Source organism: Myripristis murdjan, chromosome 19 (genome assembly GCF_902150065.1).
Source record: "Myripristis murdjan chromosome 19, fMyrMur1.1, whole genome shotgun sequence".
NCBI lineage: Eukaryota > Metazoa > Chordata > Actinopteri > Holocentriformes > Holocentridae > Myripristis > Myripristis murdjan.
In genome coordinates this window covers 15,013,570-15,036,539 of record NC_043998.1, presented here as the reverse complement: position 1 = coordinate 15,036,539, position 22,970 = coordinate 15,013,570, and the positions used below count along the sequence as shown (strand labels likewise).

The 22,970-nt window shown below is 40.6% G+C and overlaps 2 protein-coding genes across 4 annotated transcripts; both read left to right on the top strand.

Moving 5' to 3' along the window:
- The first annotated feature begins 473 nt into the window (after nt 1-473).
- Nucleotides 474-6,715, top strand: ghitm (growth hormone inducible transmembrane protein). The gene is made up of 9 exons (XM_030077309.1): nt 474-597; nt 954-1,107; nt 2,954-3,056; nt 3,260-3,371; nt 3,467-3,608; nt 3,822-3,930; nt 4,234-4,422; nt 5,650-5,821; nt 6,015-6,715. Exons 2-9 carry the CDS (start codon nt 970-972, stop codon nt 6,100-6,102), a joined length of 1,053 nt encoding a protein of 350 aa, XP_029933169.1. The 5' UTR covers nt 474-597; nt 954-969; the 3' UTR covers nt 6,103-6,715.
- Nucleotides 6,716-11,042: 4,327 nt separating this feature from the next.
- On the top strand, nt 11,043-22,807 carry LOC115377502 (cadherin-related family member 1). Of its 3 annotated transcripts, none has more exons than XM_030077301.1 (18): nt 11,043-11,240; nt 11,480-11,482; nt 11,600-11,695; nt 12,055-12,200; nt 12,306-12,356; nt 12,528-12,617; nt 12,807-12,893; nt 13,440-13,556; nt 15,124-15,267; nt 15,407-15,485; nt 15,683-15,783; nt 15,899-16,102; nt 16,987-17,139; nt 17,273-17,437; nt 18,175-18,242; nt 19,165-19,393; nt 19,515-19,769; nt 21,086-22,807. In XM_030077301.1, exons 1-18 carry the CDS (start codon nt 11,180-11,182, stop codon nt 21,620-21,622), a joined length of 2,586 nt encoding a protein of 861 aa, XP_029933161.1. In that variant the 5' UTR covers nt 11,043-11,179; the 3' UTR covers nt 21,623-22,807. The 3 variants fall into 3 exon arrangements, with proteins under 3 accessions (XP_029933161.1, XP_029933162.1, XP_029933160.1); XM_030077300.1 differs by having other exon boundaries at nt 11,044-11,240; nt 11,465-11,482; XM_030077302.1 differs by lacking the exon at nt 11,480-11,482.
- Nucleotides 22,808-22,970: the final 163 nt, after the last annotated feature.

The following is a 22,970-nucleotide window of genomic DNA, read 5'->3' as shown; positions in this document are numbered from 1 at the left end:
ATCTAAATTTTAACACTTTCTGACATGATTAATGTGATTCTTCTTGTGGGTAAATATATTCATTGCAGCAAGCCTTCCCTTTGCTTGGTTTGTAAATTATTTTAATTTAATTTTCTTATAAAAAAAAAAAAAAAAAAAAAAGTACTCTTGCAAAAAGCAAGAAAGATTTATGGGGAATATATCCCGTTTCTTGTTATTTTGATTCATGCTTCTTCTGTGAAGTTCTTTCTCCTGTGGATTTTTCTTCATAACTCTGCCATGTGTTTAAAAAGGTCAATTATGCATTTCTGTACATATTTTATATATAAAACCCCGATTCCTCAATTATTTTTTTTTTATTTTGATTTTGTTTAACGTTGATATTGTGATGCATTGTATGTGTCCTCTACGAGGATTTGTAAGTTCATAAATATATGTCCAATAAAAAAAAATAAAATAAAAAGTGAACGTCAAATCCCGTCTATGGTCAAATCCCATAATTCGTCGCTTAGTGATGACGCACTAAATGAGAATTTTCAGGAAGGTTGCAAAACAATTGCGTCAGTAACTTGCGCACTTCGCTTCGGTAAGGTGAACGACAAACTCCGCTCTCTCTAGGTATGGACCTTTGAACTTAACTAAGTATTTGTGTATTTTTCGTATAATTAGACTTACATACTGCATTTTAATATTTGATGTAGCCGGTTTGACTCGAGCAAAACGTCCCTACGAGGAGGAATCTTTACGTAGCTTATCACGTAACGTTAGCCGGTGACGAGCTAACGTTAATTGCCAAACGTCTGTCCGGGCAAAACAATTAGACAGTTTACCTCCTTCACCTGAATACACTCAGTCAAAGATAACTTATTGTACTCCTTCTGGCTAGTTAGCTCTTCACTTCACCTTGGCAAGTAGCAGCGGACCGGTTGTGAGCCTGTGTGTGTGTGTGTGTGTGTGTGTGTGTGTGTGTGTAGGTTGATCCCAGAAGAAATGAGCATGCTGGTGGCGAGGCTCTCCTGCCTGAGGAGCGTCCCGGTCGCTGGGCTGCGGCCCGTGTTGGCACAGGGCGCCCCGGCCCTCAGGACGTCCGCCCTGAAGGCCTGTCCGCCGCTGCTCAGGCCTTACCAGGTCGGTCAAGTCTATCACACGGCTTCTCCACATGCTCCTAAACGTCACATGTAACATCTCCTCAGTCTCTGTAATGTTTACTATTACTTAACCCTGCTATTATCTTGTTTTAGCTGTGTAAAACATATATGAAATATCATCATTAGAATCTCATTTGCTTTAGTTGTTTTGGATGACACGGCGGAGCTATAACATGCATTTATTATAGTAAAAAAAAAAAAAAAAAAAAATCCCTGTACTTTAGGGCCCTAACCAAACGTCACCACACCCGTAGTGGTGTAAGAACCACAGTTAATGTGACATTTGGGAGGGAAAGACATGATTCCCACAAGAACTTTGATTTATAAAGGGGCTGGGGGGGGTGTTATGTTTTATTTAAAGGCCTATTTAGGTAGTCAACAAGACACATAAAGTACCTGACACATGAACATAGGTTATGATTTTTATTATTATAACTTTGTGGCAGTAAAAAATTGCTGGGATCAAATTGACCCCAGTTGCTACAAAATGTCAATTTGAAGGTAACAGGAGGCTTAATACATAGATTAGATTTGGACTAAATGAAACTCTGATAATCCCCATGGAGGTATTTGGGTCTTCACAGGAGCAGGAAATGAGGTGCAGATAAGAAAAAGACAAACAGCAGTTACTAAATGTAATGAAATAAATTGCGATGAAGATTCTGCAATCTCCGTCCGGTGTAAACACACTAACATCAGGCTGTAAGTAGACTTACACAGCTGTTGTTAAGAGGAGAGAGAGACAATATTTGATGGTCTTCAACTTGTCACTGTTACAGAAAAAGAGTTGTTGTGTATCCAAATAAGGTTTAATTTACATGATCTTTTGTTATGTACTTTGCAATACAATGTATTTTAGTTTGGAATGGTGGAATAAATAAATAAAAAGGTTAGAAGCAGGCTAGATCTCTAGAATTTCAATAGAAGTTGATCAGAAGCTAGAGAAACCCCACTGATTTTGTTACATGAAGTGGTTATTGTGTGTATGGTTTCAGAATACCTTAGACTAGTTATTAGCAGCAGGGTGGCCTAGTGTTTAGCTGTCTTCAAGTAATGGGTCACAGGTGTTTAAATATTAAACAAGAAAAGGTTCATGATCAAGTCCACCTTTTTTCTTTTGAAACCATTTCTCTAGAAATCAAAATGATCCTGGAGCAGCATGTTCATAGCCATAGAAAAGTGGCAGATTTACAAACTTGGGAATGGTGTGTCCCAGGATAGAATCACAAACAATGAACGATGCTGGAAGCACCTTGGGGAAAAGTGAAAAATTGATTCTAGCTCTTACTGCACCAAAAAAAAAAAAAGATAAACAGCACATTACACGCAGTGACAAACATATGATGGCTGTGACAGAACATGATGGAAACTTGTTGCATATCTGCATGTTTAGGCTATTTATAGTGAGTAGCTGTCTCATGTTCATCACTGCCTATCCTGTGCTGTTCGTTATTTTTGGTGTTCTAAGTTAGAATGAATTTTCAGTTTTTTTTTAAGATGGGTCCAATCTCTTCAATTGTTTGTGTCAAAACCTTGCAGATAGGCCAGTCGACTGATATTTTAGTGACCGTATACCTTACATTCTAACAGAAATATTATTTGCGCTGAATCAATCAGTTTGCATGACCTTGACTGACACTGGCATTGTATGACTGACACTTTTTCAAAAAAAAAAAAAAAAAAGTCAGTTATGTTGCATTATTGTATAGTGTACTCCCATGATTGTATTCATTTTTGACTGATTGTCTGGGCTTTGAATTCTTGTCAAATAATACAGACGCCTAATCAGTGGTGAATTTATGTAATGTTTGTATTTCTTTTACCAGGGTTATTCCACAAAGGCCAGATTTGGCTTCCGCCGTGGCAGGACAGCCAAGGATCAGCTCAAAGAAGCAGCTTTTGAGCCAGCAACAGATACTGCCATTAAAAGTGACTACGACTACCATGACATATTAGCATGCTCAATTATGAAAATATCACTATGATGGATATCACTATGATATCCAACTTCTTGCAGTTGCCATTGTACAGGCTAAAAGCTTGCCAGAGAATAATAAGCTCACATAGCTTTACACCGTAGTACAGTGAAAATGGTTTTAAATGTGTGTAACTTTTCATGTTTCTGTCCATAGTTGACAGCATGGGCAGAATGATCCTGGCAGGCGGTGCAGCAGTTGGTCTTGGTGCCCTGTGCTACTATGGACTGGGCATGTCCAATGAAATAGGTGCCATTGAGAAAGCAGTGTGAGTAACAGCTTTCTGTACCAACATCTGTTTGAAAGTGATTGTTGTGTCTTCTGAATGCTTCACCTTCACCTTGTCCCTTGTCCTTGGTTCAGGATCTGGCCGCAGTACGTGAAGGACAGGATCCACTCCACCTACATGTACTTTGCAGGCAGTGTGGGACTGACAGCCTTGTCTGCTGTAGCAGTGAGCAGGAGCCCAGCCCTCATGGGTTTGATGATGAGAGGATCCTGGCTGGTGAGCCTTATAACTCATACATATTAAAGCTGTCATGGTCTGGTTATTAAGTCTGAGTTTTTTTCTTTTCTGTTTTCTGGCCATTATGTTTGTTCTTAAATCAACTTTTTTCTCATCTAGTAATGTATATTTCACATTCCATCTTAGATGTATTTGACAGTTGTTACATTTAATTGCAAATATTTAATACGAGTATCTTATATTCTAACCCAGGCAATCGGAGCAACTTTTGCTGCCATGATTGGTGCTGGCATGCTGGTCAGGTCCATTTCATATGAGCACAGCCCAGTGCCTAAACACCTCTCTTGGATGCTCCATGCAGGTACTTTTGATAATGGACACTGCAAAATGATTGTGCTGTCATGTTTTGTTGTCCTTATTCAACCTTGTGTGTCTTCTCTGCACTTCCTTCAACCCAACACTAGAGGGCAGTGAAGGAAAGGTTCAGAAAATATCAGCTCCTCTTGTATTTGAAGTTGGAAAGGCAGAAAACTTTGGCTCAGATCTGTTTTAATGTTAAAGAACAAAAGTGGTCATAACTGATAGATATATGTGTGAAAACCTATTTTGATTGTTTGATGTGAGCGCAGTATTCAGTGGTCCACGTTTTTCTTCTCTTGCCAAGGTGTGATGGGTGCTGTCATAGCCCCCCTGACTCTCCTGGGAGGACCCCTGATGATGAGGGCAGCCTGGTACACCGCAGGCATTGTGGGAGGTCTGTCCACAGTGGCCATGTGTGCTCCCAGTGAGAAGTTCCTCAACATGGGCGGGCCCTTGGCTGTCGGCTTTGGAGTCGTCTTCGCCTCCTCACTTGGTTGGTATAACATAGTTTATCCTTTCTCATCTAAAGAGCAACTAACAGCTTCTGTCATCTGTGAACAAACACATAACTAAACGGAGAAGCGCTGACTTCTTGTACTATGGCGTGGTCACCATGTTGCCAATATGCCAAGCGTTGCCAAGATTGAGCACAAATGGTGCATTCCATCAGCAGCATGTAATGAAGAAAATGAAGCAAAAAGGGTCATTAATTATAATTTTTCTCACTTTAGCTGTTTTATAATTTAATGATATGGAACAGGAAAAATTGTTATTGTGGAAAATCTAATGATGTTGTGTAAAGAAATACAATGAAAATGAGAACGCTGCCATTTCCAATAACCATTACACTGAATTTGACATTCACAACAGTCTGAACAGTGTGTTTTTCTTAAACTGTAGACCCTTTGCACAGCAGCCAATTTGACATGAAGTAGCAAGTAAAGACAGGTGTTGCTAATGTCATTAATGAATGTTCTGTTCGTTTGAGGTCTAACAGAGCCAGGGTCCTTCTGTTATTCAGAGTGGTTCCCTGGAAAAGCTCTGCTACATTAAAAGGAACAGAAACTTAATTAATGTCATTAGTAACACCTGTGTTTACCCTAAAATGGCTGCTGTGAAAAGGATCTTTTTCTTTGCCCATCAAAACCCAGATGATGTGGACTTTTTTCCCCCGGTCTTATCACAACTCAATACTGTAAGTGTACTGGTAAACAAATTTGCTGGCAGTGGCAGAAGGAAGTATGGCACATTTTACTACCATTACTGCTTGGGCTCCAGTTTTGAAAATGGTCCTGGCATTGACTTGTATGTATATACCAGTTTTGGTGCCAGTAGACCATGAGTGTCAAACTGGTGCCTGCAGGTTTTCATTCCAACCAAAAACTCCACCAGGTGATTTCACTGATTAGTCCGTTCTCTCTGCTTAAAGGTGGGGTGATCAGTGAAATCCCCTGGTGGACTTTTTGGTTGGAATGAAAACCTGCTGTCTCTTGGCCCTCCATGGCTCCAGTTTGACACATGTGCTGTAGACAAAAGCCAAGTTATACTGTTCTCCATAGAGGAGACAGAAGAGAGGTAGTTGACCAACTAGGGAGTCAAAGCTGAGATCACATCCAGTTAACACTGCTAATTAGGTCTATACATCATTAACATGTTTACACCATGGGACTGTGTAGAAGCTGTACGTGTCAGTCTCAGTTATTATTCCTGTGTTGTCCAGGATCCATGTTCCTGCCCCCCACCTCGGCGTTTGGAGCAGGCCTGTACTCTGTGGCAGTCTATGGAGGTCTGGTCCTGTTCAGCATGTTCCTCCTGTATGACACACAGAAGGTCATCAAGAGGGCAGAGACCTACCCTCTGTATGGCGTGCAGAAATATGACCCCATCAATGCGTAAGTCACCCCAGAAAACATTTTACTGAACTAGAAAATGGAGTAAACAATCTAATCTAATCTAATCTAATCGTATAGTGTTGTCCATTCATAATCATTTCTCTAACAATGGTGTAACGTTAAACACAGTTTTCTGCTGATCTCTTACTTTCATGAAAATATGAATCATAGCCAATATAATCTTCTTTCATAGGTGCATGGGGATCTACATGGATACACTGAACATCTTCATGAGGCTTGTGATGATTCTGGCGAACGGTGGCAGCGGCAGAAGGAAATAAACGGCAACCGTCTGACTGCAGCTTAGTTTTTAACCTGCAACAGAGATGAACCCAGTCATGTTCATGTGAATAGCAGCATAAAGCAGGTGTTATCTTTTAGTTTAAACTTTTATCCAACTGGCAAGTAAACATGTATGCTTTGCTGTTGTGCAAAGAAGGAGATTGCACTTTCTAGTGCATATTGCTAATTAAGCAATTAAAAAAGACATTGTTGTACATCGATGATGGTCTGATTCTGGAGGTGATGTGTCAGGTTTATCCCAGGAATGCACAGGGGTAAAATCTGTCTGTCAACATCACTTGGCCTGCCTCAGATATGTTTTGTATTCTTTCTATTTATTTTCACTTGTGTGTGTTTCCATTTCTGATTTCTGGGAAAAAATGGGGGGAATGCTTGGTACATGAGACACAGAACAGTCAAAAGTCAGTCCTAGACTGCCCCTGAATCACAATACACATTGAACAATAAATGATTGCCATTCCTGCTTCTTCAATATACACTGACATTGCACTTCCGTGGTGGGATCAATATGGTTGGCACTAGGATATGTTTCTGTGAAAAACTAAAATAATTTCACTAATGGAATTACTGAAATAAAGCAAGTTAATTAAATGATTTGTCACAGATTCATCATTTAACAATTTCATAAATGTTAGGTCTTGTTTTCAGTAGGGCTGAGAGACCTCTGTAAATTTGGTTGGGGCTCTTGATACAAGCACCATGTGTGGCACACTGAATACTGTGATTCCTGGTTTAACACAGATCTGCAATGATAAGATGTACATTTTATTTGAAGTATCCTAACCTAGGCAGGCCACTTTTTGTTTTTTGATTTTAGCAGTCATAATCATATTCCCTTAGTCTTTTTTAAAAATTTACATCCTAGTTCTGGTCATGCCCTTTTCATCTATTATGTCACTTCAAAAGCTCTTGGCTTTTCTGCTAAACATTCTTATCATTAGCCCACAGGAAGCCCGGGGGAAGCTTTAAACCTTTTAATACGATTAAAAGTTATGGTGCATCACTATTCAGAATAAACATTTTTATTTTTGTTCATGTGTTTCTGATGACAAATTTTAACCAACAGGCTGAGATTCAGCACTTGGGTTTAAAAGTCAAAAGCACCAAGGAGAAATTCACATCATCATTACTGTTTTACAGGCTGCTGACTTTACAGGCGTGTGTCAGAAAAGTGGGAGGAACAGAGTGATCACCGGGACAAAATCAGCCGTATCCTGCACATGTTCAATCTGAAGTCAAAGTATGAGTATGATAAAAAGCATCTTTGCATTTGTGGTCTCTGTAAGCAGACTATAATAATGAATCGTTGGTCTGGTAGTCTAAATCAGTGTTTCCCAACCTTTTTTGTCTTGTGTACCCCCTGAGCCTTTTTGTCAGACCACGAGTACCCCCTCACTCATACGTGGCTACAGGGGGCGGGGGGGTAAACAGCAAAATTTCAGAGAGTAATTGCTGTCTGGCACGATTGTACATCTCTCTCTGAACTCTCTTATGCTCCTTTGAAATTTGCCATTAAGTGCTGAGCCCTCAGCATGTTCATAGGTTTTAAATAATGCTATTAAAAGCAATAATCCTAATTTCTTTAATCACTGTTCTATTTCCACTACAGTCCATCAAAGTAGCTTTACAAGAACTAGAAACTCAAAATAAGCTCTAAAACTACAGGAAATACCTTGAATAATCCAACTACATCAAACTATTCTTCAAAAAAATTTATTGTAGTGTCAACAAAAAACAAAGCAAGATATGGCATCAAATAGTGACATACAATATATGTTTGAGCTTTACACTGTCCCTTTTAGATCAAATAAGAAAATGAAATGAAACTATGCCACAAAATAATGCAGTTTAAAATGCAAAAAATAGATATCTATCTAGAGACAAACTCAAAATATCAGTAAAATATGAACTATTTCTGACATTAATATCCTGACAGACTTTTTGAAAGAATCAAAAGCTCAGTATCTGCTCCTCCTGTGGTCTGTCCTCTCTCTCCCTCACAGTCCTGCACTCGCTTCAGCTTGTAAACAATCATTAGCTATTAGCTTAAACAGTGAGCTGAAAGAGGCAGGTTTTGGACCAAGCAGGGGAAAATATCGCTTTTCATATTACAACCTTGTGCTTGGTGAACAAGTGGTGTAATAAATGATTCACTGGCTTTCACTTGAGGAGGTTTTCTTGCTAGTTCTCATCAGGCTGCTGCCTCTCGGGCTGACGGACTGACTGCAAGTTACCGAGCTGCCGCTCTGCCGGCAGCAGGATGCGGACCAAACCACTTTGAGGCATGGGGGGGGGGTCATAACTTTTAAACACTTAAAAACTCACTATTTTACATTTATAATTAGCACCGCTTGCATTGCACTTTCATTGAATATTACTATACTACTCAAAATTTATGGATGGAGGGCTCTTGTCCCCCCCGACACCCCCGGGATTTCCGCCTATGTTTTCACGTACCCCCTGCAATGTGCTCGCGTACAACTAGGGGTACGCGTACCCCCGGTTGGGAAACACTGGTCTAAATCTAGACAAAACCTATTCACAGAGGAGGTTTTCCCCCTCTAATTTGATTTTTCTATATCCATCATGATGCTCTGCTCTCTGTATTCTTGTCTAGTGATTATTTTCAATTATTACACAGGAATTTATAAGGATATTGCCTATGCTAAAATATTCAAATTTATGTATTTTGACGTGTTTTCGATGATCTCCATTTTCCAATTTTCTGCAGAATGATGATGTTAGAAAAGGGATTTGTGACTTTAAACTATCTAGTTAATTATTTTAAGTTATGATGGGGAATGTACCCAGACTTAATGTACAACACTGATAAATGCAGGTGCCTTGTGAGCTAACACTAAAACAACATTCAGACAGCCTTAACAAGATTAATTGTGAGCAGATCTGCGAGAGGCAGTCGAGTGTACAGAACCAGCTCCGTACTTCACACCCCCACCTCTCCACCGCTGCTACTCAGTGACGTTAAACTTACATCTTTGTTTTTTTGTTTTTTTTTTCCCCACATTTTTGCTCCACGCTCTGAGTGGCTCTAACTAGACACTGAGGGGGTCTACCTTGTATTTTCACCCATAAACTGTCAGTACGTAGCAGCAGATGACAAAGGCTTAGCGTGGTAATCCTCTTGTCCACCATCTGGCTGCTCCTCTAAAATTAAACCTCAAAACCAGGGCACTTGCAACAGATGCTAACATCTGTAAATATACAGGTGCTTCGTTAAGGCAGATACACGTGGAGCACAGCTGCCAGGCAGTGTTTAAATCTCCCAGATCATATTCATGTTGAGGGAAGGTATGATTCATATGCCCAGTTATATAATGTGTATTGAAAACGCTGCAGATGGGAGGGATAAAAAGGGCAATAATGGATAAGATTGGGAAAAGCCTCAGCATATGGAGGTCTGCCATTACTGGGGATAAAAATGTGCCCACTGTGAGTCATTTTCAGATTGATGACCAATTTTTGGTCAGGGTCCAAGGTATTTACCACTTAAATTAGGTTTGACTGTGTGTGAGTGTGTGTGTATATGTGTGTGTGTGTGTGAGAGAGAGACTTTTGCTAAGTTCACAGGGTCACGGGTTAGTCCAGTCCTTGTTAACCCAGTGTTGTTGTTGTTGTTGTTGTGTGTTACAGCCCTCCCACACTGACCCACAGATCCTTAAGAAAACCATCTGTGCCCTAGTGAGTGCTTCCTGCTGTGTAATCCAATACAGCATAAAGATGTTTACACATCAGACTTTCACCTTTATAATATAACCGTATTAGTTCATAAGATTGGTTTATTTGCCATATGTATTTTTGAGCAAGTAAATAATTTTAAATGTATTATTTATTTTTGATATGTTTTTCTTTTAGCTTTTAATTTTCAATAATGATATATAGTTTTTTATGGTTATTTAATCACAATAACTGTCAACCCCTACTTTAAAAGTTTTAAAAAGCCCATGGATTCTGCATTTATTTTAGAGAATAGAGCAAGAGTCTGATTGGCTGCGAGCGCGTACGTTGTATGAGCGTGTCATTGAACATCAAAGGCTATTTTTAAACCTGTGAACAGAGGAAGTGCACATGCACTGCACCTCTGAGTGAGCCAATCAATATTGTTAACGAACACTGTGCGAGTGTGCACTTCCATAACACCTGCTTTTAAATTGCAAATGATCCGTGCCACGAAGGTTTCTTCTAAACGTGGACAGTGCTCTGGGGTAAACATCTGTGATAACATGTCACCCTCCACCACTGTGAACTGAAAATATGAAGCAGCCGTGTGAGTCACACTGATCAAACTCACCCAAAACTCAGGATCCGACAGTTGTGAGAGTGATTTTTCCATGAACGTCAGACCCCTCCCTCAACACTGATCAGTTGTGTTTCAAAGGATGGTGATTGACAGGGCACTGGCTTGACCAGGGAGAGTGGACTGGAGAGGTCAAAGGAAGCCTCTTGGCCACATGCATCACTGGCCCACAGGTGAAACTCAGGCTTTTCTTTGTGGAAGAGGTGCCAAGGAGAGCGGGCACGGGAGGCTTAGCCCAGTAGGACTTAAGACAGGTGATTAAACTAAAGAAGAGGTTAACATGCTTTAAAAACACAGCAACAGGAGACAAATGTGTTGTTGGTTGAGGTTCTTAGAAATAGAGGAAAAAGTATAGACTCTTAAAACTGAAAAAAAAAAAAAAAAACTCCATGGTAGGACGAAAACCCCATCATAAAGTTTTTCATGTAGCTGTAAATCCTGAAGAGAGCCTCTGTTTGCCTGGCATGTGCCATGTCACGTGTGTTGAGGTGTGATTGCGCCGTGTTGTGTGAAACATGAAGCACCTCTCCTCCCTCCACGTGTAATATTTCAGCCACAATTGCAGTGTGGCAGAAGATGTCTGCGGAGTGAGGGATGCGTCACTGGATTAGCGCCTGAGAATCTGCTCCAGCCTCTTCCACTGAGCCGCTGAGACGCCTCCAGAAGGGCACGACACTCGCCGCTCGCTTCCCTCCCCAAGCCTTCCACATGAGCCTGCCAAGCCTTACCTCCCAACCAGGATGAAGAAAGAGAGGAAAACGCAGATTTTACTGTTTCTCATCTTGGTTCACTTCACCTTGGGTAGGATCTGCTGTCTTTTTGTCTTTGTGTGATTGCTGGTGTGTTGCCTTTGTATTGTAGTACCTGGATAATCCTCTGACACACAGAGAGCATGCCCATCTTATTAGACTGCTCATGCTGCATGTGCTTTAGATACAAATAACATGCGATAACATGTCTGGTGGTGTTAACTTAATTCCAAAAAAAATCAATTTTAACCTCTGTCCTCTTCCCTCTGCTTTCAGTACCTGCCCTTTTAGCAAGTGAGTGCAACAAATATCAGTTAACTCTACTCAAAGCAGAATAAGACAAAATGCCTGTGTGTATAATTTGCCTGTCTGTATGAACACAGGGCATGTTCATCTGTGTCCCCAATACAGGGCAATCAGACTACGCCCCATATTTTTATGACAATGGACCCAGCAGTACAAATGGGAATATGGCCTTGTTCAGCATCTCTGAGGACACAGCTATCGGTGAGTCACACACACAGTTTAATGATAATGTTAACTTTATTGTGCGAGAACGTCAGTGTAGTTTAAATGCATTCATTTCAAGTGCAGAAGTGTGGTGATGAAACACCCACTATGTTGAGGCTCAGACCGATCACTGTAATACCTTTTGGATTGTGACGTACATCCAGACTTACGGGAAGACAGCAGAATGAGTAGTGGCTCATCCTACCTGATCATCAACACGCCGTCCATGTTGGACAACACAGTTGCTGTTCCTCCTCCTTTTCTGTGTGATGGAAACAAACACAAAGATGTCATATTTTCCATGTCTTTGAGAAACTGTGTATCTCTCTCTCTCTCTTATTTGTTTGTCAATGTAGGAACACACATATACACACTTAATGGCACAGACCCAGAGGGCGATTCTGTGCGATATTCCCTGACCTTTGAAAAGGGCTCCAGAGAATATTTTAAAGTGGATCCCAAATCAGGAAACGTGACTCTGGTTCAGGAGCTCGACAGAGAGGTGGGTTTGTGACAGAGGCTCTGTTTTGAAGAGACATGCTGTGGAGCAACATCACGTCACGAGTGCAGCTCAAAGTGACAACATCTTTTTTTTTTTTTCTTGTAGAAACAAGATGAAATATCAGCGATTGTGAGCATAACAGACGGTCGCAACAAAGTGAGTTCCAATCAAAATGAGGCATCTGCCATCTGTAAACAATGAATGATAACAAGGAAAACAAAACTTGCTACTTGCTATTCTTAAATATACTGATTAATAAGCTTCAGGCCATGTTTTATATTCCAAAAAGGATCTAACTAAGATGGTGTTGTGTGTCCCCACTTTCAGGTTATCGAGACCGTGAGAGTGTTTGTCACTGATGCCAATGATGAGCGCCCTGAATTCCAAAACCTGCCTTATGTTGCTGATATCCCAGAGGTATGCAAAATGAGGATTTTTTTTTACATCGTAGTCTATGGATGATGTAGTTGTTATACACATTTGCTCACTGCTAGAACTCACCATTGGCATCTTGTAAGCCTTTCTAATAGACTCAACTCTGGAGAAAAAATGTAGAGTTCACGGTTGAAAGCTCTCTCTGATCGCCATGTTTTGGCTCTTTACCAGGACACTGATCCAGGGAGCAGCATCTTCAGAGTTCAAGCTGTGGATAAAGATATGGGTTCTGGAGGCAGCGTCTCATACTTCCTCCTGGTAACACTGCACCATCAACAGTCAATACTACAGCCCCATCATTACCCATCACAGTAATAACGCCTGCTGGCCCAGAGGTCAGATTGCGCTGACATCATGGGAGTGCTGCTGCCATGTGGAGGGAGGAAAGGGGCATTCGAGTAATGGAACAGTGTGTGGAGGGAAAGATTAATCTCATACTGTAGAGCAGTCTGGAAATGGTGTTACTTTAGTGGATTAAATTTCAATTACATTTGAGCAAGGCATTGAGGGCTTAACAGGGGCTTAGGGTCACTCTGGGCCAACATCTGACAGCACAGTAGCTGTCATTGTTCATGTGTCAACTGTGAGACACATCTATCCTGATGCGGGGCCAGAGATGTGTAGACAATGTCAAGGTTGACGTGAGAGGCAAGTCAAGAGAAAAATAGCCTCTGGAAAATACAAACATTTTCACAGCGAGTGGGTTTTACAGCGGTAGTTGGCTAAAATGAATTAGATGATCAACACGTGTGTGTCCGCTGTTATACTAATCACTGTTTGCTGTGTTGTTTCTCACATTATCAGAGCTCGCCACCTGCCAAGTTCATCATTGACGCGCACAGCGGGGTCCTCAGGATCAAACCTGGTGAGACTTTGGACTACGAGACTGAACCCACGCTTTTTCTCATGGTGGTTGCCAAGGTGAGAGGGCGGTGTCGTCCTTTTCTGATAAAGGCCTGACATCCTGAATCTGCACGCACACACTGCCAGTGAGGTAGCTGATGGGTCACTCTATTCTGACTACACAGGCAAATTATGTATCACTTACTGCATGAAATTGCTTTGATGAGTTAACAGAGCTAGCATTAACTGAAAATAAACAGCAAAAAAAATTACTTCAGAGTAAATTTATTGCCAACAGTGGATGATACAGTTCTCCAAGCACTGGTTTTTAGCTTTCAGAGTCTTTCATGTCAAATGACCCGGGAAGCTTTTAATGGGTGTATGCCAGACAACTTCCCACCCACCCTGACCTTGTGAAATGAAACTAATATTACACACATGAAGTCATATCAGCAGGGACTCACATTGGACTCACATCTCATTGGCTGTTGATCATAATATTAAATATATATCTGTAATATTATACTTTCATGGTTGCACTATGAGCAATAGTATGATAAAGAGGCAGAGGGAGAAGGCTTGTTCCTCTCCGGCTGAGGCCTGACTATGCATGGAACATGGAGTAGCCTCAAAAACTGCCATCAAAACTGCTCTGTGCATAAAAATGTTGTTTTCAGACAAGGTTCAACAGAAGTAGCTCTAATATTAGATGAGAATATCTTTGTGAGTAAGAGAGTGCATGTAGTCAGAACAAGTGTTTGGGCCCCAGTGCTGCTCAAGAACCTCCAGTTTGGTAAATGATTAAAAAAATCAAATGTCTTATGTTAAAGTCAGCAATGTTCATAAGGACATAGGGACATAAGGACATAAGGAGATTTATTGTCATTGTAATTTCTACAATGAAATTGAGTTTGGCACTCTCATAAAAGCAGCCAGGCACTGGTTTAAGTTTTCAGAATGACTGGCATGCATTGATAGCAATCATTTTTACTACTAATTTTAAATGGAGAGTCTCCATCCGAACAACAAAATATTAAATAGAATATTATATCTGAGCATGCTAAATCATTCACTGTAGACAGATGTAAGTAACTAATTTCAAACCTTTTTTTTTTTTTTTTTTTTTGCAAATGAAGGACATTTAGTGCCCTCAAGTCTTTCATAATATTATTTGGCGAGGTACCAGTTTGAAATACCATCTTGTGCCGAACCACCTCAAGTTGGACAGCTTGTTACTTTGAGCCAGAAGGAGGCTCTTAAAAATAACAAATTTCTCTCTATTATTTGGATCTAGAAGGGGTGAAATGTGCGTAGAGTTATATTAAAATTAAAATTCTACTTAGTGATTTCAAAAATATCTTTATACTGTACATATATAAATATCTGAAATAAGCAGATACTGTGTGGCATGACCAGGCTGGCCGCAGTGTCTTGAGACCATCCTGTCAAATGTCACAGTTTTGAACCACCGTGTGTTTGCTCTAAATGCCCTTGAGCAAGTCACTGAACATCCTACTGGCTCTTTCGCTGTACGCTGGTCTGGATAAACATCAACTAGACATCCAGATGGTGTAACACTAACATTGTCATTACTGTTGTAAGACTGGTGTATCTCTCCTCTCTGCCACACTGTGTCTTTCATCAGGATGGAGGAGGGAAGTACAAGGGGAAGCAGCAGGTGTTGACCTCCACCGCCAACATAACAATCAATGTAATTGATGCCCAAGACACGCCCCCTTTCTTTGTCGGGACCCCTTACTTTGGCTACATCTACGAGGTCTCGGTTCCTGTAAGTGCCTCCATTCTCTCCATATTAACGTGCAGTCTTCAGTTCAGCTGATGATTTCATTTTATTCCTTTTGTCTACATAAACAGCTAAAATATGTGAATATATTTTAAGAAGAATTGTGATTTTTTTTTACTTCTAGGGTTCTGAAATATTCACCGTGTATGCTAAAGACGGAGATCTAGGCAATCCCAACCCCATACATTATTCTATTATTGGCGGTAAGCACGGGAAAGTATTACTGTTAAAATAAGAAATACATTTGAATTTGTCTGTTGTTCCAATTGAACATCTTCATCAAACACAATTCACTGTAATCTATTGCATTTTTTGGCGCATTTGGAAGCGTTTTTTCAAGCTCAACTATTCTTACCATTTCCTCACGCACATGTAACACCCTTCAATTATCCTTTAACAGGTAGTGATGGTGTCTTTGACATAAATAGCACGAACGGCTGCATCAGTCTTGCAACCCATCCAGTCCTGCTGAAAAATGAATTGTATGAAATTAAAGTCAAGGTGAGAGTTGTTCTTTGGGCCTCTCCAGTTTGTTTCTTTGGAATTACAACTTATATCTTATAGTTTAGGTAGATGTGACATTGAATGGTGTCTGTCAATCCAATTTTACCCCAAGGCGTCGGAGATAGGTCCAAATGACCAGCTGATGGACTACGATATCACCATGGTAACTGTCCGTGTGGTGGATCTCAACAACCACCCCCCAACCTTCTATGGAGAGAACGGGCCACAGAGCACGTTTGAGGTGACCATGAATGAGCACCCCCCTGCAGGGGAGATCCTGAGGGGCTTTAAGATCACTGTCAACGACTCAGATCAGGTATCATGCTCACATCATTGATCCTCACGCACCCTTACAGCACTCATTTCTAAAGATTCCTATTTTCCGTCACAAAACATCCTTTCATTACAGGTCTGGCATGTTGACTTCAAACGTTATGTCACTGCTTTTCAGTAAAATGACAGGGTGCTGTCTAGCTGCTCCTCTTACACTCCAAATGGGAGAATCACCTGAATGGTTACATAATCCAGAATTTAAATTTTACATTTGTCAGATGCTGACAGATGCATTCCTAATGCCTCTGGGTACAACATTGCATAAATGTCTGCTGCTTAACAGCCTCCTCATATTATTATGTCTTGTTACGCAATATCATTCTAAATACAAATGTGGGACTGCTCTCAATAATAACCTTAACTCACAATAAAATGTTGCTCATTATGTCATCATGTCCATTAGCCCATTTTGCCTGAATGATTCATGTAACATTGTGTCCTAGATGTCTTCCCTTGAAGGCCAATCAAGCCTTGCTTGAATCAGGATTTCCCAAACTTTTTATGTCAAGGACACGTTTAAGACAATTTTGTCAGAAGGAATCCCAGAAAATTTTTATTGTTAGGTTTGGAAAATGTTGGTGTAGCCATGTTATGATCAAACTATCCTTATTAGACATTTCCTTTTTTGTTGTAACTTCCAGAAAATGCCATGAAAGTTAAATTAATCTATTCCTTCTTTTGTTGGGGACCCCCTTTAACCCCATCATCTTGTGGTTCCCCTCTACCCAGCTTGAAAACCACTGACCAAAATCACTACTTTTTATCTGATGAATGTTTGATTTCATAGCCCTTTCTTGAGAGCTGCACCTTTTTTCTTTATAACTTTGTTGCAATTCAGTCATAGTGCACGTGTATTCTTCTTTACAGGGAGCAAATGCTAAATTCAAATTGAGACTAGTGGGGCCGAGCCGAGTGCTGCGAGTGGTACCCCAAACTGTCCTCAATGAAGCACAGGTGACCATCATTGTGGAAGACTCATCTGGTATTGACTATGAAAAGGGACCAACCATATCATTCAAGGTCAGACTTTCCTTTTGGGCCTGGAGTCTTTGCAGTTACAAACCAAAACAATTATTATTACCCTCTATCGCTATCAGCATCATTTATATTACAAAGGAAGATTTAATCACAATTTGCGTTTGTCTCTCTGCAGTTGCTGGCAGTGGAGATTGACACGCCTGAGAGGTTCAGTGCGACAGCTGACATAGTGATTAACCTCCTGGACACAAATGACAATATCCCCAAATTCACATCAGAGTATTACATCGCCAGGGTCCCGGAGAACTCCCCTGGAGGCTCTAACGTTGTGTCTGTAACAGTGAGTCTGTCAAGATTAAACTCTGCTTTAAACCCACCAAAATATTTTTATATAATCCACCAATGCCCCAGTAAATGCATATTACTGGGTACAGTTCATTAGATAAAAGCAAGTTGTTGCCAGACAACAAAGCTCGGTGATGCCTGGTTTTGTTTTTGTTTTTGGCAGTTATGAAATCCATGTTTCTGTATGACACTGTCATGTGGTGGCTCCCTCATACCTCAAGTAGGAGTATTAGGGAACTACCAGCACATTTCTGACTTACTTGACAGTTTATGTACCATGCAACTAGACTATTTGTTTTCCACGCTGAGGAGTAAAACGATTAATTTCCCTCAAGGTCAACCGTGTTGGCTAATGCCTCATACCCTACTCCTCTGCTGACCCCTGAGAGAGACATTTATAGTAGGTAGACCCTGCTGGGTTAAAATCCCCCTCCGGTCATACAGGAGCTTAAGACCCTACTGGGTTATCCTCGGCCAGTTCCAATCATCCAAATGGACAGCCTTCAAAGACCTGTGTTTTTTCTCATCTGGACTAAAGTATTATATGATTATTGCTCTTTGCAATTCTGATTTAAAACAACAACAACATAACAAAAAAAAAAAAAAAAAAAAAAAAAAAAAAAAACACCTAGTTGGTCAATAATGCCATTCAGGGAGTATGTTATTTTCCACACTTTGAATTATTTGCTCTAACTATTCATCTTTTAAGCTCTGTCCCTTTTTTTTCCCCAGGCAAATGATCCAGATTCGGGGCCTTGGGGCGAAGTCAAATACACAATTTATGGATCAGGATCAGATTTGTAAGTAGTCTCATGCCAGTGTGGATTGAATCAGATCAGCTGCTTAATCTAAATGTATTTCATGGACTAAATAGCCACTTTTTAGTGGCTATGACTCCAAACAAAGGGACTGATCTTGACTAAACTGCTAAGTAGATCCAGGTCTGGGTCCAGAGTAAACTTAGTTAACAACACACCAGTCTCTTCGATGGAGAGGTATGCAGGAAACAGTGCAATTGGCCCAGCCTGTGCCTCTCTGCTGCACAAACAGCTTACTCTAAGATGGCAGCAAGATGCTGGCTAATCTCCTAATTGGATTGGAGGGTAAAAAATAGACAGCATGGCCTGTCTCACATAAGGAGAGCCAATTAACATGCAATGTGACAGCTGGAGCCATGGAGATGGCTGCTTTGAAAAGCAAGGCAGCAAGCAGTAAATGGAAAGTGCAAATTTATGCTTGTCTCCAGGCAGGGAGTTGAGTTAATTGTGTGAAATTTATCAGTTTCAAAGCAACTTGTTAATTTTCACAGTGAAAAAGTAGAAACGGGTTCTGGAAAATGGCTGAATAGGAGCTGTCGTCACAGTCTCTAAGAAAAAACAAGATTTACTTTTCTAACCAATTGTGGTTTCTGAAAAATGTACTCAACTTTTTGGTATTAACATGATCTAAGTTGTTTCTTCCTAATTATGGTATTCCAACCAAGATTTTTAAAGAAAGACATGCTTATGAATAATCATTATCTTTTTACAAGTGTAGTTTTTGAAAACTGCTTTACATACAGAAGTGACCGCCTAAGAGGCATTTAGAAATACACTGGATATAATGTAATCTCTTGTGCAGTTAAATGAGATGAGTGCTTATTGGAAACATGGAGCAGAAAATATTTTATCCAAAATGGGAAACTGCGGTTGTTATTAACACAGTGTCCATTCTGGACTGCAGATTTGCTATCCAGCAGTCAACAGGCATCATCTACACCCAGCCATGGGCCACGCTGGATGCAGAGGTCAGGTCCAAGTACAACTTTTATGTCAAGGCTGAGGATTCAGAGGGAAAGTACAGCTTGGCTGAAGTCTTCGTCACTGTCCTTGACATGAATGACCACTCGCCAGAGTTTGATCACAAACTCATGGAAAGGACCATGATTATTGGTGCACCTGTCAAAGTAGAGGTATGTTATGTGGTGTCTCAAGGTCTGATTCTAAATCAGGACATGGAAACACAGTAGAGAAAATACAGTAAAATTATTGGCAGTTATGCATCATATTCAGACTTGTTTTTTCTTTGTTCAGGCAGTGGATGAAGATGCAGAGTCTCCTAACAACGTCATTGAGTACTCCATCATGAAAGCTGACCCCGACAATGCGTTTGATATCGATGCGGAGACGGGGGAGATCAAGCTGAAGCCTTATATCAAGTCCATGGCCATTGTTCAGAACATCACCAAGCAGAAGGACTGCAAGTGGTCTCTGGTGGTCCAGGCCAGGGACAGAGGCTATCCGTCCTTCAGCACAACAGCCGTGGTCAATATCGATATCACTGAGGCGGTAAGACCCCACCACCTGCAATGAGCTATCTCAGCATGCTTACAGCGCTATCGATGCCAAGCCTTTATTGCCTTTATCGCAGCATGAGCTCTAGATGATCTTTTGCATTCTCTTATGCTTTGCACCTGCTAACTAATAAGTGTCATTCAATCTGTCACTCATTTTTCACTGATCGCATCTTCGTTGTAAGACTTTCAATCATTTGCATTACCCCATATTCATTGTTAAATATGAATGCACCATACATTTTTAGTTTCCTAACCTTACTTGATGAGATGACTCTTGGTGTTTTTTGTTGGTGTTCTTTCTGTGTTGTGTATTGTGCTTTCAGATCAAAGCGCGAATTATTGCGTACTTCATGGGCCTCAGCAAGCGTCCCCTGACTGTTTTTGGAATTTGTTTCAGCATTGTCACTTCCCTCCTTTTATTAACTGTCTGTATATCCACAGTCCTTTACTGCAGTGCAGTGAAAAAGTCCCGAATCAACCCTGAGCGAAATTACATTAAAGTTATACGCAGGGTCAAGTGACACATATTTTATATCTTTATTTCAAAATATATTCACAAATTTTACAAAGAGAATTTATTTTTTTTACTCGTCTATCGTCTGTAAAAGAGTACTGGAGCACATTATGAGCAGTTATATTAAAATATAATAAAAGGTCTATATTTTTTTAATTTGCCATACCAAGAACTAAATTTAATCTTTTTGATTGGAAGTTATTCTAATAGTTTTCTAATACTCAAACAATCATATTCTCAATATTCTAGACCACCTCAATACCCTCATTGCTCAGTTGAAATATATATATTTTTTCTACATCAAAGCATGACTCAGTGTTTCCATGTGGTTGTTTAAATAGTATAAGCAACTAAGGTGGAGCCTTCTATTTGACATTTAAACTCACATTTGCCCAACTAATCTCCATTTTTCACACAAATGTGTGTCATGCTCTGTTTTGGCCTCAGTAACTATTGCAGCACAGCACTACTATCAAGTTAATCCTTGTACAGCTCTCATCAAGCACATGCCAAGAGAAATCCTTATGCACCGCACTGCCAGACGCATTCCCAACAACTAGTGGTGTGTGTAGATTTAGCATTGCATCAGCAGTCCCATAGGACAGAGGCAAATGGATGATTGAGTGTGAGTGTGGAAGCATCATGTTGTTAGCAGACATGTTGTCTGGGCCTCCTCTGTCAGTGCTTTGCTCATCCATCTCTCATGCTTGCATGCCTCAGACAAATGGTGACTTAACGCTTGAATTCAGTCCCTTGGACTTGATTAAAACTATTGTATTTGTGCTCTTTTACAGGCTACCCTCAAGGGGCCTATGGGGGTCTTTTTAATGAAAAGTAGGGATAATCCATTGAGAGCTATAGGTGTGGTCACTTTTATCATTAGCTTATTGGTAGGAGTGACTGTCTTGGTCTCTGCGGCTATGTACATGCGCAACACAAAGTCAAACAGGATCATGCCAGCACGTCGCGTCATCAAGAGGCGACCCAGGGACCAAGAGCCCTGGAACTTGCCCCTTTTGAAACTGAACAACCCGGCAGACAAGTTCATCGTTGGCGATCCGGAGAGCAACCCCATGCAGACCGGCCGCAGCAGCCGACCAAAGCCGCCACCACCCAGTGCCCCCAGCTTGCCCCCTCCACCCCCCTGCAGCACACGGCCCACCGAGTGGCCCCGGGCAGTGCCCACAATCTCTGGTGCACTGGCAGCGAAAGGCTCCAAGAAAGCAAAAGCCAATCGCCGCAAAGAGGGGAACATCAGCTCCGCCTTAGTTTCAGAGCTTAAAATGAAGCTGGAGCAGAAAATCATAGAGAGCAACCAAGGTTATTGCTAACTCTGTCAAACAAACCTTTTTGTTCTTCAAGACTGGTGGACACTTGGATCACCCTGTGGCAGTTCTACTGCTCCTACATCATCAGCTGTCTGAGAGGCCTCGCCTGAACCTGACGTGATGATTTGCCGGGGTTGGCCTACCTTTTGAGTATTCATGAAACAGAAAGGTGATACAGTCAATCATGTTTCAATACTGGATATTGAACAGGTGAACTGCACTGCAACCTTTTTTGACCTGGCCAAGCCAGTCAGAGGGAAGAACATGAGTCTGTGTGTAGTATCCTCCTTGATAATTCACACACTGCCATCTTGAGGAGGATTACATCATGTTAACAACAGTAAGAACCTCCACTGTAAATTGCCTGAAGAGAGGATTACTACGATTAACTGTGTATACATATGTTCTCATTATTTCCTGGAAAGTATCATGCTGAAGACCCTGTAATTGTAGGACTGCACCCTATATCCTAAAAATGAATCCAGTTTTGCTTGCTCACTGGAGCTTGCAGCTGAATAACACAGACATGACAACCACCACTGCTTAATACGAAGTGCTGAAGGATCTGTGAAGTAATCGTTTTTTTCTGTGTTATATCAGCCGCTCGAGCGCTGAGAAGTTGCTTTTTTGTACAATTATGATGTGCCACCGTAGGCTTTCAAGACGAAATAAGCTGACCAAGTTGCTTTTATTTACACGAGTGTTATCCTAGATTGATGATTTTCTATGACATGAGTCTATTTTGAATGTACAGCGTTGTATTGTTTTCATTACTGTGGGCAAAGCTATATGAAATGACATGGACATGACATGCCCTCCACATGAATGTATCTTTCCAAAGTAAATAATGCAATTAGTCATAGCTTCTCAGAGCTTGAAATCATCAGGTTTAGAGTGCTATGTATTCAAACTTGGATGTTTCCTGTAAAAATATAGATATAGATAGTGTCTATTCTGTGTAATTAAGGCTAAATGTATAAAACTGCTTGTCATCAGCACAGTCTTTTATTGTTCAATGCCTTCAAATGTAGGCAGATCAATTTACAGTCATTTCATTGCTATAATGAATATCTCTTACTTGTCCATATCTTAATCAACTATATATTACACTTGCCTGTCCCTTTTGAGTGACATCTTTGTATTGTCTTTGTACTGTCTTGATTTTGAATAAATATTTGAAAATAATCAAGACCTGTTCTCAGTTTTCTGCAGTTTTCTTCAGAAGTTAGTTCAGCTCAGCAAATGAAAAAAAAAAAAAATCAATTACTGAAAAAAGCAATGTATCACAAACAATGTCAAAGGAAACACCTATAAGTGGAACTTATATCAAACATGGGCCTTAGTAATCTGG